The sequence below is a fragment of the Crinia signifera genome, chromosome 1, assembly GCF_055691185.1.
Source record: "Crinia signifera chromosome 1, ASM5569118v1, whole genome shotgun sequence".
Lineage (NCBI taxonomy): Eukaryota > Metazoa > Chordata > Amphibia > Anura > Myobatrachidae > Crinia > Crinia signifera.
This window is the reverse complement of record NC_139217.1, coordinates 203,355,063-203,367,435: the sequence shown is the minus strand read 5'-3', so window position 1 is coordinate 203,367,435 and position 12,373 is coordinate 203,355,063. Positions and strand designations below refer to the sequence as shown.

The following is a 12,373-nucleotide window of genomic DNA, read 5'->3' as shown; positions in this document are numbered from 1 at the left end:
CGTATTGTACCAGGGCAGCATTTTCCTGATGAAATCCCCTCCACTGGAAAAAAGGGCAGGACACAAAAAAGGTGCAAAGTTTGTTATAAAATGGGAATAAGAAAGCAAACTATTTTCCAGTGTGACACTTGCCCCGACAAACCCGGCCTATGTATAAAGGAGTGTTTTAAAATATACCACACATCTATGGATTATTAGGTTCATCATTTCACCGTGCTTCGGGGGTCTTGCTAATGCCACATAGCACCCACCATTCATTCCACCAGAATCTGAGCCGCAAAATCCAAAAATCACTCCTTCCCTTCTGAGTCCTGCCATGCACCCAACTGGTATTTTTTGGTCACATGTGAGGCATTGCCGTACTCGGGAGAAATTGGGGCACAGATTTTGGGGTGCTTTTTCTCCTTCATACCTTATGAAAATGAAAAATTTTGAGCCAGAACTGCATTTTTGTGTAAAAAAATGTAATTTTTCATTTGCACAGCCCAGTTGTATCAAAATTGGTGAAACCCCTGGGGGTTTGAAATGTACACTATACCCCTAGATGAATTCCCTGAGGGGTGTAGTTTGCAAAATGGGGTCACTTGTGGGGGGTTCCACTGTATTGGTGCTTTGGGGGTCTTGCTAATGCGACAAAGCACCCACCAAAATTCCACCAGAATCTGTGCTGCAAAATCCAAATATCACTCCTTCCCTTCTGAGTCCTGCCATTTTTTGGTCACACATGAAGCATTGCCGTACTCGGGAGAAATTGGGGCACAGATTTTGGGGTGCTTTTTCTCCTTCATACCTTATGAAAATGAAAAATTGAGCCAGAACTGCATTTTTGTGTAAAAAAATGTAATTTTTCATTTGCACAGCCCAGTTGTATCAAAATTGGTGAAACCCCTGGGGGTTTGAAATGTACACTATACCCCTAGATGAATTCCCTGAGGGGTGTAGTTTGCAAAATGGGGTCACTTGTGGGGGGGTTCCACTGTATTGGTGCTTTGGGGGTCTTGCTAATGCGACATAGCACCCACCAAAATTCCACCAGAATCTGAGCTGCAAAATACAAAAATCACTCCTTCCCTTCTGAGTCCTGCCATGCACCCAAATGGTATTTTTTGGTCACATGTGAGGCATTGCCATACTCGGGAGAAATTGGGGCACAGATTTTGGGGTGCTTTGTCTCCTTCATTCCTTGTGAAAATGAAAAATTTTGAGCCAGAACTGCATTTTTGTGTAAAAAAAATGTAATTTTTCATTTGCACAGCCCAGTTGTATCAAAATTGGTGAAACCCCTGGGGGTTTGAAATGTACACTATACCCCTCGATGAATTCCCTGAGGGGTGTAGTTTGCAAAATGGGGTCACTTGTGGGGGGCTTCCACTGTATTGGTGCTTTGGGGGTCTTGCTAATGCGACATAGCACCCACCAAAATTCCACCAGAATCTGAGCTGCAAAATACAAAAATCACTCCTTCCCTTCTGAGTCCTGCCATGCACCCAAATGGTATTTTTTGGTCACATGTGAGGCATTGCCGTACTCGGGAGAAATTGGGGCACAGATTTTGGGGTGCTTTGTCTCCTTCATTCCTTGTGAAAATGAAAATTTTTGAGCCAGAACTGCATTTTTGTGTAAAAAATGTAATTTTTCATTTTCACTGCCCAGTTGTACCACAATTGGTGAAACCCCTGGGGGTTTGAAATGTACATTATACCCCTAGATGAATTCCCTGAGGGGTGTAGTTTGCAAAATGGGGTCACTTGTGGGGGGGTTCCTAACTTTTAGCATCTTATGGTGCCTAGAAACCTACATGGTGCCTAAAAAATAATCTCATAAAAAGGAGGCTCCAAAATCAAGTAGGTGCTCCTTCTATTATGAAGCCTGTGGTTTGGTCAACGTGCACACTAGGGCCACATATAGGATATTTATGAAAACAAAATAATTGGGGGAATCAATTTTTAGTCACATTTCTCTAGTAAAATCTACTGTGTTCCTTAGAAAAATGTATTAAAATTGCAAATCTGCAAAAAAAATGAAATTTTGAAATTTCACCTACACTTTGTTTTAATTCCTGTGAAACACCTAAAGGGTTAACAAACTTCCAAAATGCTGTTTTGAATACTGTGAGGGGTGCAGTTTTTGAAATGGCATCATTTATGGGGGTGTCTCACATACAAGTCCCTCAAAGTCACATCAGAACTGAACTGGTCCCTAAAAAAATCAGTGTTTGAAATTTTCTTGAAAATTTGAGAATTTGCTATTCATATTTTAAGCCTCCTAGTGTCCAAAAAAATTAAAAGGAGGTTGAAATAATGATGGCAACATAAAGTAGACATATGGTCTATGTTAGTTATTAACTATTTTGAGTGGTATGATTATTTGTCTCACAAGCAGAAAATTTAACATTTTGAAAATTGCAAAATTTTCCATTTTTTTACGACATTTTGGTATTTTTCACAAAAAAACACAGACTGTATCGACGAAAATTTACCACTAACTTGAAGTACAATGTGTCACGAGAAAACAATCTCAAAATCACTGGGATAAGTAAAAGCAAAAAAAGTTATCCCCACTTAAGTGATACCTGTCAGATTTGAAAAAAAGGGCTCGGTCAGGAAGGCAAAAACTGGCTGCGGCGGGAAGGGGTTAACAGAAAGCCGACACTTGGGAGTGTCTGTGGCTGACCGTCTTGGCCCACCACCATGTTGTACAGTAATTATGCTACATAGACGCTCATTCAGCCCCAGGGACTCTGTGGGGAAATGTACACAGAGCTGGTGGGTTTTGCAATACTTCTCCACGCCTCGTCTGTCGGGTTAACCGCCATAGGTAGGACAGATGAGCATTTATATTGGAAAATATTTGTATTACAAGTTTAAGCTGTATGCCATTGCAACAATTTAATTACATTAGGAGGATTATTCTGCTCTTGGATACAATTGTTAATATGGATAAATACTTCCAAATGTTTCACCTACAAAAGGTATTTTGTTAATGTTTGCTGGATTTAATATAGCAATCTATTTTGACCCACAGTACAATATTTATTCAGCCTATTGAATTAACACTGCACGTAATTGCTTTTTGATTAAATATTTGGGCAGATGTATTAAGGTAGGTAAAGTGATAAAGTGGACATGAAGTTAATACAGCTAATCAGCTGTATTCAAAAAATTACAAGAGTTGATTGGCTGGTGCGTTATAACCTTCCACTTTATTATTTTACCAGCCTTAATACATCTGCCCCATTATACCTTACTGTAGCTTGACTGCAAAGTGTGGATGCTATACATCAGGGATGGGGAACTCCAGCTGTTGTTGAACTAAATATCCCAGCATGACCTGCTGCAGTTTTTCTATTTTGCTATAATAAAACCATTGCATGGCATGCTGCGATGAGTAGTTGAACCACAGCTGGATTGCCAAAAGTACCCTATCCCGGCTATACATGGTACAGACTACAAATTATTTGATTGGGTGCACATTATCCTGTCATACATTACCTATTTATATTATCCTCTATCGCAGGCATTCCCAACCACGGTCCTCAAGGCACACCAACAGTGCAGGTTTTCTAGATATCCAGGCTTGAGCACAGGTAACTTAATTAGTATCTGAAGGATTCTGATTAAACCATCTGTGCTGAAGCCTGGATATAACTAAAACCTGCACTGTTGGTGTGCCTTGAGGACCGTGGTTGGGAATGCCTGCTCTATAGGTAAAGCATTACAAAATAAAAGTCAAACTGGATATCATACAGGTTATCTAACTGGACCTCTTGCCCAATATAAAACATACATCCACCTTTACTTATTAGGGCATAGACATTGGGGGTTAATGAGATGTTATCACTGCAGCACAATTGAGCAATCACCTTACAATTAGATAGGCGCTGTCCAGTCTGAGTGAAAACCCACCCGGTGCAAGCCTGCGAATTGCTTAGAACAGCTTGTGAAAATGACAACAAGGGTTGTGCCAAACGACACTTTAGGGACAGATCCTCACACCAGCGCTAGTAGGATAGTTACTACCGTACATCCCTTAATATTGGACAAGGTTCTTCTTCTCCAATATAGATTGCATAGGCAATCTATATTGGAGAAGCAAGACTACCACCCAGCAGCAATTACGTTATTTAAACTTTTTTAAATAAAATTATTTTGCGTACATTGCAACAAACCCCGAGCGTAGCCCTGAGCCTCCTAATTACATAAGGCTTCCGGGTTCCTCATCAAGTGTGAATGAGATGGCAAGCTTTCCATACAGTATCCCTAATGGCCTAGTGGTTAAGCCCACAGCATGACATGCATATCGCCTGTGGTACAGATCCAGGTCAGCAACAGCAAAAAAAAAGTATTAATTCAACTGTATTGTTTTATATTATTACATTAAAATGTGTCTATACCAGTGGTAGCCAACCCTAGCCCTCGAGAGCTACCAACAGTTCACATTTTCAAGACAACCTAGCTGCTGCACAGCTGCACTCATTAATCACTGACACATTTTAAAATATACACAGATGGAGCTAATTAGCTCACTTGGGATTCTGTGAGGAGACCTGTAAAACATGCACTGTTGGTAGCTCTCGAGGATTAGGGTTGGCTACTCCAGGTCTATACTATATTTAGACTTTGATTCCATTTTACTTGTGCAAATAATTTGGCGTGCGGAAAAAACGCCCGGTCAGTTTTTTACGAAGTGCGTTCTGCTGTATGCATGTGGACTCTGCACCTTCATTGTCATACTGTAGCTGTGCTCCTGCCCTCAGACTTTAAACTCTGTTTTGCCACTTCCAGACCCCAACAGTAGTGTAGTAGAGTAGCAAGACGCAAACGGGCAGATGGGAAAATGGTCACAAAACCTAATTTTTTCACACCACAAATCAAACCGTGTGTACGGAGCATTACTGTTGACTGGTTTGAGCCATGTCCACGTCCTTTGTGTTGATGCATGGAATGTTTGCTGTTATCGTCCTCTAGGGGAACATTGTCCTTGGGCTACTGCACCCAGGCTTCGTTAGACACACCTCACTGTCATTACTGGTCTTACTGGTACCTGTTGCCATGGCACATTTCACATTGGTCTACCTCCTGCATTGAGAATTCCATTTGTTAACAGCAGAGTTGTGACCCATGGGTTTTGATATAAGAGGCGTGAAAACTCTCTTCCACTGAGGCTTTGATGTTGCCTTTCGGCAAGCTAAACAGAAAGCCAGGATCAATCCCTGTTGTAATGTCCATTTCTTCATTGGGCTGTGTCAGAGCCATCCTGTAGCCCTGCTACATACTGGTTCCATGTAGCAACATTCAGAAAATTCAAAGACACAAAAGGAACCAATCATACATGATAAATATCAGAGTATCAAATGAGAGAAATATCCCCTATTGCAACATTTATTAATATTCACAGTAACTGCTTCGTCATCTGCCCTGACATTACTGCGGAGCTTGCGCCGACTTTGAGCTGAGTGCAGGCTCTGCCACTGTGTTCTTTAGACATGATTAGTTTATAAGTATTTAACGCAATAACTGTATCCCTCTATAGGGTATCTATAAATCTAAGAGAGCAAAGTGAGCGCTCAGATGAATAGGTGACAGTGCTGTTTAAAACGTTTATTACTTGGTGCTTTAATACTCCTTAGAAAGTAAGTGAACTTAAAGTGTGAACAGTACTATGATAATGTTTGGGGATTACGATTACCCTGTGAATCAATTATTAATAAATCCTCACAGGAAAAAAATGTTGTATTACTGTGATAAACCCACATTACTCACAATTAGTGTAGCTATATTAAACTCGATATAGAAAATTATACTACAAAGTAATGTCATATTTTCAAAATATATACTTTATTGAGTGCACATCCTGTGCAGTTACACGGTGACACTAGACACATTTTTAGTCCATGTTTATCTTCTTATAGAACAGATAGAAGTGACATCCCTGCACACAGTAATTTTATTCACTATTTCTAACTTTTTGTCACACGTATCTGATTTTTAAACTATATTTCACAGCTTTTTAATATTTGCATTTTAATGAGTGAACCTTTTGTGATGAACAGTGTTTTCTCGTTAAATGTTGATTGTTGAACGAAACACTCCAAAATCTTGTTGAAAGCTTTTCAAGAAGATTTTATTATAGCTGCAAATAAAGTATATGTATTTGAATACAATGTCGTTTCAGTTCCTGTTGGTATAATGGATTAGGTGCTCAAATACATTTGTCCATATTGTGTGTGTGTTTGCATGTATATGCACATCAGGTGCCGGTGGAAATTAGGCTTTGAATGGGCAGTGGGGAGAGTTCACTAATGCAGATACCACACATTTGGAGCTTCCCCATATTTGGAACACATGATGCCAAAGTTGGGCGAAAGATTCTTCAAGCGCCTGGTCAGAAGTTCATCCGCTTGCTTTCATAGACGGGATGGTAGTAGAAATGCTGCGCTAAGTTAAGCGACTTGGTAATTAATTCAATAAGTTGAGGCATCTATCCAAGCGCTATGTGTGAAGTGTAAACTGTTAAGAGAGGGTGGAAGTGGAATCACATAAGGCAAACAATATAACTGATAATGGGAAAAAAAATTAAATACAATATATAAACTATATTTAAACATACTTCTGGTCAATGACTGAGTGATTACAGTTCCTTTTGGAGAAATTTGGGGAACAGGTAAAATATCCTGTATGCACCCCCTGCACTTACCCTACTCTTCCATGTATAATGAACCTTGGTAATGTTCTTTACTCGTTTGACCACTATGTATTGTGGCTAAAGGGTATGACCATTGGTCATATCCAGTATATGCAGCTGCCGGGAGGGGAAGTCACTGTACAGGTGCTTCCAGTGTTTATCTGTCGTTCCTGGCTTCAGATTTCCCAAATAACAATCATTTCGGTACTTTTTTTCAAGGATCCTTGGGTAGGGTTAAGTGCAGGGTTTGTAAACAGGATGTTTGGCTGGTTCCCCCAATTTCTCCAAAAGAAGCTGTAATCACAAGTGTGTTTTTTTTATTATCAATTGTATTGTTTGCTTTGAATAGCTGCCTCAGCTTTTCCTGTAATTTTGCTTTAATAGAGCCTACAGGTAACGGCATCCCCAGATGGAAATACAATTTTTGCTCACTGTAAAATATCTACTTTGAGGTCCATCTGGGGGATTGCTGCTACACACCCCTTCCTTGTGTTCCCTGTTTTTCCTCTGCCTTTATTATATATATACTACAGTTCTAGTGGATGGGAAGGGGTTATGTAGGGGGTGTGTGCTAGTCTCATACTAGGTAGTGCCTGTTTTCACAGCTCATTAAACATTAGCCAGAGGTTATAGCATCCCCCAGGTGGACTTCAGTAATGAGATTTTACGTGTGTAAAAATTATTTTTATACAATGTTCTCCCCATTGCCAACAGCTTGTATCCGATGTTATGCAATTTGTATTTGTTTTGTTTGCACTGTATTTCATTATGTGCAATGGAAGGTGCTGTGGACCCCTAATGGCAACAAATAATTTAAAATACAGTAATAATAATGTTTTTGTATATGCCATGCTGAATCTAGAGAATATTTTGCCATAATTTGCTCACTTTGTTCTCTGTATCTATTGCACAGATCCTCCAGGACAAGCAGATCCCCCTAGCGAAATACCACCATATCCATCAAGCCTCTACCGACAAAGCAGTGCCCATCTACTAATACCATCCATTCCTTCACCTCCACCTCCTGCCCTTCCTGCCGAGGAAGACACAAGCAAAGAAGATGTGATATTTTTCTAGGCACCCTAAGAAGATGCACACATACACTTTTCCTATCCTTTGTGGCACTGAGCAAAACTGTTTGGAGCAACTCCTCTACCACTAAGGCCTAAGCTCGTTTTACCTGAAGATTGAAGAAGTGAACCAGTTTTGCAATAGTGACATTGAGTCCAAAGAGTAACTGTGGAGTCATTGCTAGTACGGTAGCATAATGTTATGTTTGTTTTAATAGAAGGTTGGAATCTCTGTTGAACATGGGGTCCAGACAATACTGTTTTTCAATAATGAAGTGTGTTTTTCAGTATGTTGTCCCGGGGCAACAGTGTATCTATCCGTTCAAGTGGAGTATTGCCTGCCGGTCAGGATTGCTTGCACATCGTTTAAAAGGCCTATTTTTGTTATTTTGTCTCCTATAAACTTTTTCTGAGGGCCAAACCATACAAAATCACTAACAGACTGTCCATAGTTCTAATAATCCCAATAGTCCACAAATGTTTAGGCTTATTGATTGATAAATGTTTTTTTTTTTTTAGAGCTGATGACTAATAATTATGTGACTGATAATTATGTGAAGGCATTTTGAAGTAGGTTTTTTTTTTTTTTTTTTAAACAATAAATCCATAAAAAAAAGTCCCAAAATCTAAGGGCTATTTGACAACTAAGCCACACATGCATCATGTTAAACATAAATCATAATTCACATACAGTACTTACATTTTTTTTCTTTTAATCTGGCCCCTGGACCAAATATAGTAAATATCAGTTGAATAATTTAGCTTCTATGTATAAATGTAATTTGTTATATGTATTTTAGGTCTTCAATTTAGATCCCCCTTTTTAATGTAATTGTAAGACAATACAGTATCACTGCCATTGAACTCTTATTAATTATAGGTGAGACTGTTACACAAACCAGAATACATTTGTTTTACTTAGAATATTTAAATCTTACACAAAAAAATGAAGAATTCATTTAGTGCCATTTTTTTTATTACTGTGTTCTTTAAATATATACAGGTAGATATAATTAGATAACCTAAACACGTAAAAACCTTCATGGTCTTTGAGCACTTTTAAGAAATGTAGAGCACAATTGTTTAAATGTACTGTATAATTGTACAGTTCATTTTTGTTTTATGATCTTTTGTAGGGAAATAAATCCTTATATAACCGGATGAAAATGCTGATTTGTAGAATTGTTTCACTATTTTTTTTATTTATTTTTTTAATCTTTTTACTTTTCTGTTAACTCTTAAAGGGAACTTATTAAAAATGCACCAGTGAGCATTAGGCCATATGCATCATTAATCAGAGAGAATTGTTTTCCAAACCTAAAGGTATTTAATATTACCAAGTATTTGTCAAAAGTTAGCACAGCGCCTACTTCTGCAAGCAAATGCATGGGCAATGGTCACCTAACAGAAACTGCCAAATCTGAATATGGGTATGAGTATCCATATATATGTTCATGCCTGCCGAGTTTGAAGTTTCTATTTGGTGATGCTGCCCTATGCATCTGCTTGCAGAAGTAGCTGCTGTGCTAACTTTTGGCATTCTTTTGCACCAGCACTATACCTTGTGCTGAAATCAAAGTATGCTGTGCTGTACATAGCCCTCAATTCCATCTACAGGGTCAATTTGCTAAAGCATTTAAAAATTAAAGGAGGTGATGTTGCCCATAGCAACCAAACAGATTATGTCTATCATTTTCAAGGATGCAATAAAGAAATTATAGAATTATATTTGTTACTATGAGCAACATCACCTTGTTTCATATTTAGACGCTTTAGTAAATTTGCATATCTACATGTCCCCAGACTATTAAGCTACTGTAGGTGCAAACATCACCTTTTTACACTGGGATACAGTCATGGTCACCAGCATGATGGTCAACATGCTGGAAGGTCGACATGACTTAAGGTTGTTAGGCCGACAGGGTCATTAGGTCAACATGGGGTTTTTTACTTTTTTTTTTTTTTTATCCAAAATGTGCCGACAGGCGGTATTTCATGCTCTACCATACACTAGGCTAGGGCGTGGTGTTACTGTGTTGACATTCCAGTTAAAAAAAAAAAAAACATGTTGACTTTTTCAATGTCGACCTAATGACCCTGTCGACCCTACCCATGTCGACCTAATGACCCTGTTGACCTTCCTGCATGTCGACCTTAACTCATGTCGACCTAAATGCAAGTCGACCATAATATCGGTGACCTAATGATCCATACCCATTACACTATGTCCGCTGCAAGTAGAAATGCATATGGAGCAGAAGCTTATACATTGTAAAAAAAAATCTCTCAACAACTACCTGCAAAATGCACTTGAGTGCAACTCTAAATTAGGCCTTTTAGATTTACCTGTGCATTGAGATTGGAGGAAAGTCTAAAGATCATTGGTAACCTGCTATGGTTAAACAATGTTTAATCTGGTCATATTTGTTAAATTGGCAGACAGGTGGCATATGTGAAACTCTAAAATGGTCTTAAGGGCCCTATACATCAGCAATTAATTGTGACAATTTTCAGATATGGAGATGATTGCCACAATTAATTTGAGATGTGTGGGCTCCCCCTTTTGGCAATCCCAATCAAAATCGCCAATCGATTGCTTAATCGGGTTTTTAAACATGGTATTATCTGCAGATCTTTTTTATATGTGTGGGCATTCCCAATTCGTCTTCTTCATCTATTTACATTATGAACAGCTGAAATGACAATCGATTGAGCAATTTCCAGATATGAAGATGCAATCTTAAGATGGAAAAATCTGTAATGTGTGGGCAAAGTCAGATAGATTGTAAAATTCATTTATCTGGCCAAAAAATCCCTGTATCTGGAAATCCATAAATTGTGATTGCTGATGTATGGGGCCCATTAGTTAATACTAGTCCGAATGAATTTAGTAGCTGCAGGTTCTGGCATATTGAGGCTAGTTTTAATGCGCATTCTACAGTTTAGCCTCTCTGATATGCTCTAGAACAGTGGTAGCCAACCCTAGCCCTCAAGAGCTACCAACAGTTCACATTTTCCAGACAACCTAGCTGCTGCGCAGCTGCACTCATTAATCACTGACACATTTTAAAAGATACACAGATGGAGCTAATCAGCTAATGAGGAGACCTGCAAAACATGCACTGTTGGTAGCTCTCGAGGACTAGGGTTGGCTACCCCAGCTCTAGAAGAACTGTTGATCTGGACAGAGATTATTTGCAGCACTTTGTTAATTCAGGTACACTACTGAAAAGTCTAGATGCATGCATCATTTTCCATAGAAACAAAAGGGCACTTACACAGAGGACTCTTGGATGGATCTGAAGAACATGAAATAATCTGCAGGTAGCCAAATGGTAATCGGATACCTATACTTTCAGGATTCATGGACACTTTATTTAAATTGCTCAATCACTTAAATATATCAATGTTTAATTATCTATTAAGATGATCTGAGCTCCTGTATGACGGTACATTTATTTGTTCATTGCAAGTTGATGGTTGATTTTCTCTTCGTTGGTTAGAAGCCTCTGCATATTTTTGGTTGATTTTCTCTTCGTTAGTTAGAAGCCTCTGCATATTTTATAGAATATTTGCAAGTCACAGCCATCTTCATTATGGGTGTGGATTGGTGCTCCGACAGTCAGTATCCCGACATTAGAATCCCTACGGCCGGTGTCGGGCAGTCATCCGTCAGCCCTTCATTATACAGTATAACAGTCATGGAATAAGTGGTTTTCTTTCTATTTACATAAAAATAGATAGTTCTAATGTCTTACTTTCAAATTATATATCCTCAAGTGAGAGCACTGACACTTGCCTTCATCTTAGATGCTATCAGATGATTCTGATATATACTGAAAAATGTATGACAATGAAATTGCCATCGTGACGTTTATGAAGATCTGAATTAGTTGGCCCATGGTTCCTCCTTCTACCCAAGAATAGACTGTGATACACTTTATAAATATTGAACCATGATGCAACAGTGTATTATAGGTGCTGGAAAATACATTCAAATTGGATGCAAGTTTTAATACAAAATATTTAAGATGGAATAATACAGTAAATCCAGTCATGTATGAATGTTTAATTTGTAAATATATCAGTGCATTATATTTTTTTCCCGGAAATGTTGATAATGTTGCGCAATTGAACACATTTTATGTTTTTGTTGTGTGTCATGTAATGAACAAACCGTACCCTACATTATATAAAGTAGCTAAACTGATACAGATGGAAATGTGTGTGTTTCGGGGGGTAGACACTGCAAACTGGTGTAATATGTTCTTTTATTTCATATGACATAAGAATAAACTGTTCATTTCAGAGTTTATAATGTCTGAAAATTTTCGCAGCGTAAAAAACTATTTGATTTCTTTTTATATAATAATTAACACCTATTCTCTTGGGAGCTTGAAAGGGCTACTAATCGGAGGGCATTTATGTTGCTGGAGAAGATGAGTGACAGCGCAAATATATACGCTCTGCATTTGCTGCTGTTCTTAAGTAAGGGAGTACTCCAACCCTCAAATAACAACATGAAAACCAGAAGGAAAGAACAGCGCTAATCCAAAGATTTAAAAAAAAAATTACGTAAAATTATAAACCATACATTAGTGCAATCACCGGCTGGTGCA

At 38.5% G+C, this 12,373-nt stretch overlaps 1 protein-coding gene across 1 annotated transcript in view; it reads left to right on the top strand.

The window, feature by feature from the left end:
• Nucleotides 1-12,037, top strand: part of ARHGEF18 (Rho/Rac guanine nucleotide exchange factor 18) — a 298,383-nt gene extending 286,346 nt beyond the window's left edge. The window contains 1 exon segment of the mRNA XM_083179196.1: nucleotides 7,598-12,037. Within this exon segment, the coding sequence (XP_083035322.1) occupies nucleotides 7,598-7,761 (164 nt within the window). The 3' untranslated portion in view covers nucleotides 7,762-12,037.
• Nucleotides 12,038-12,373: the final 336 nt, after the last annotated feature.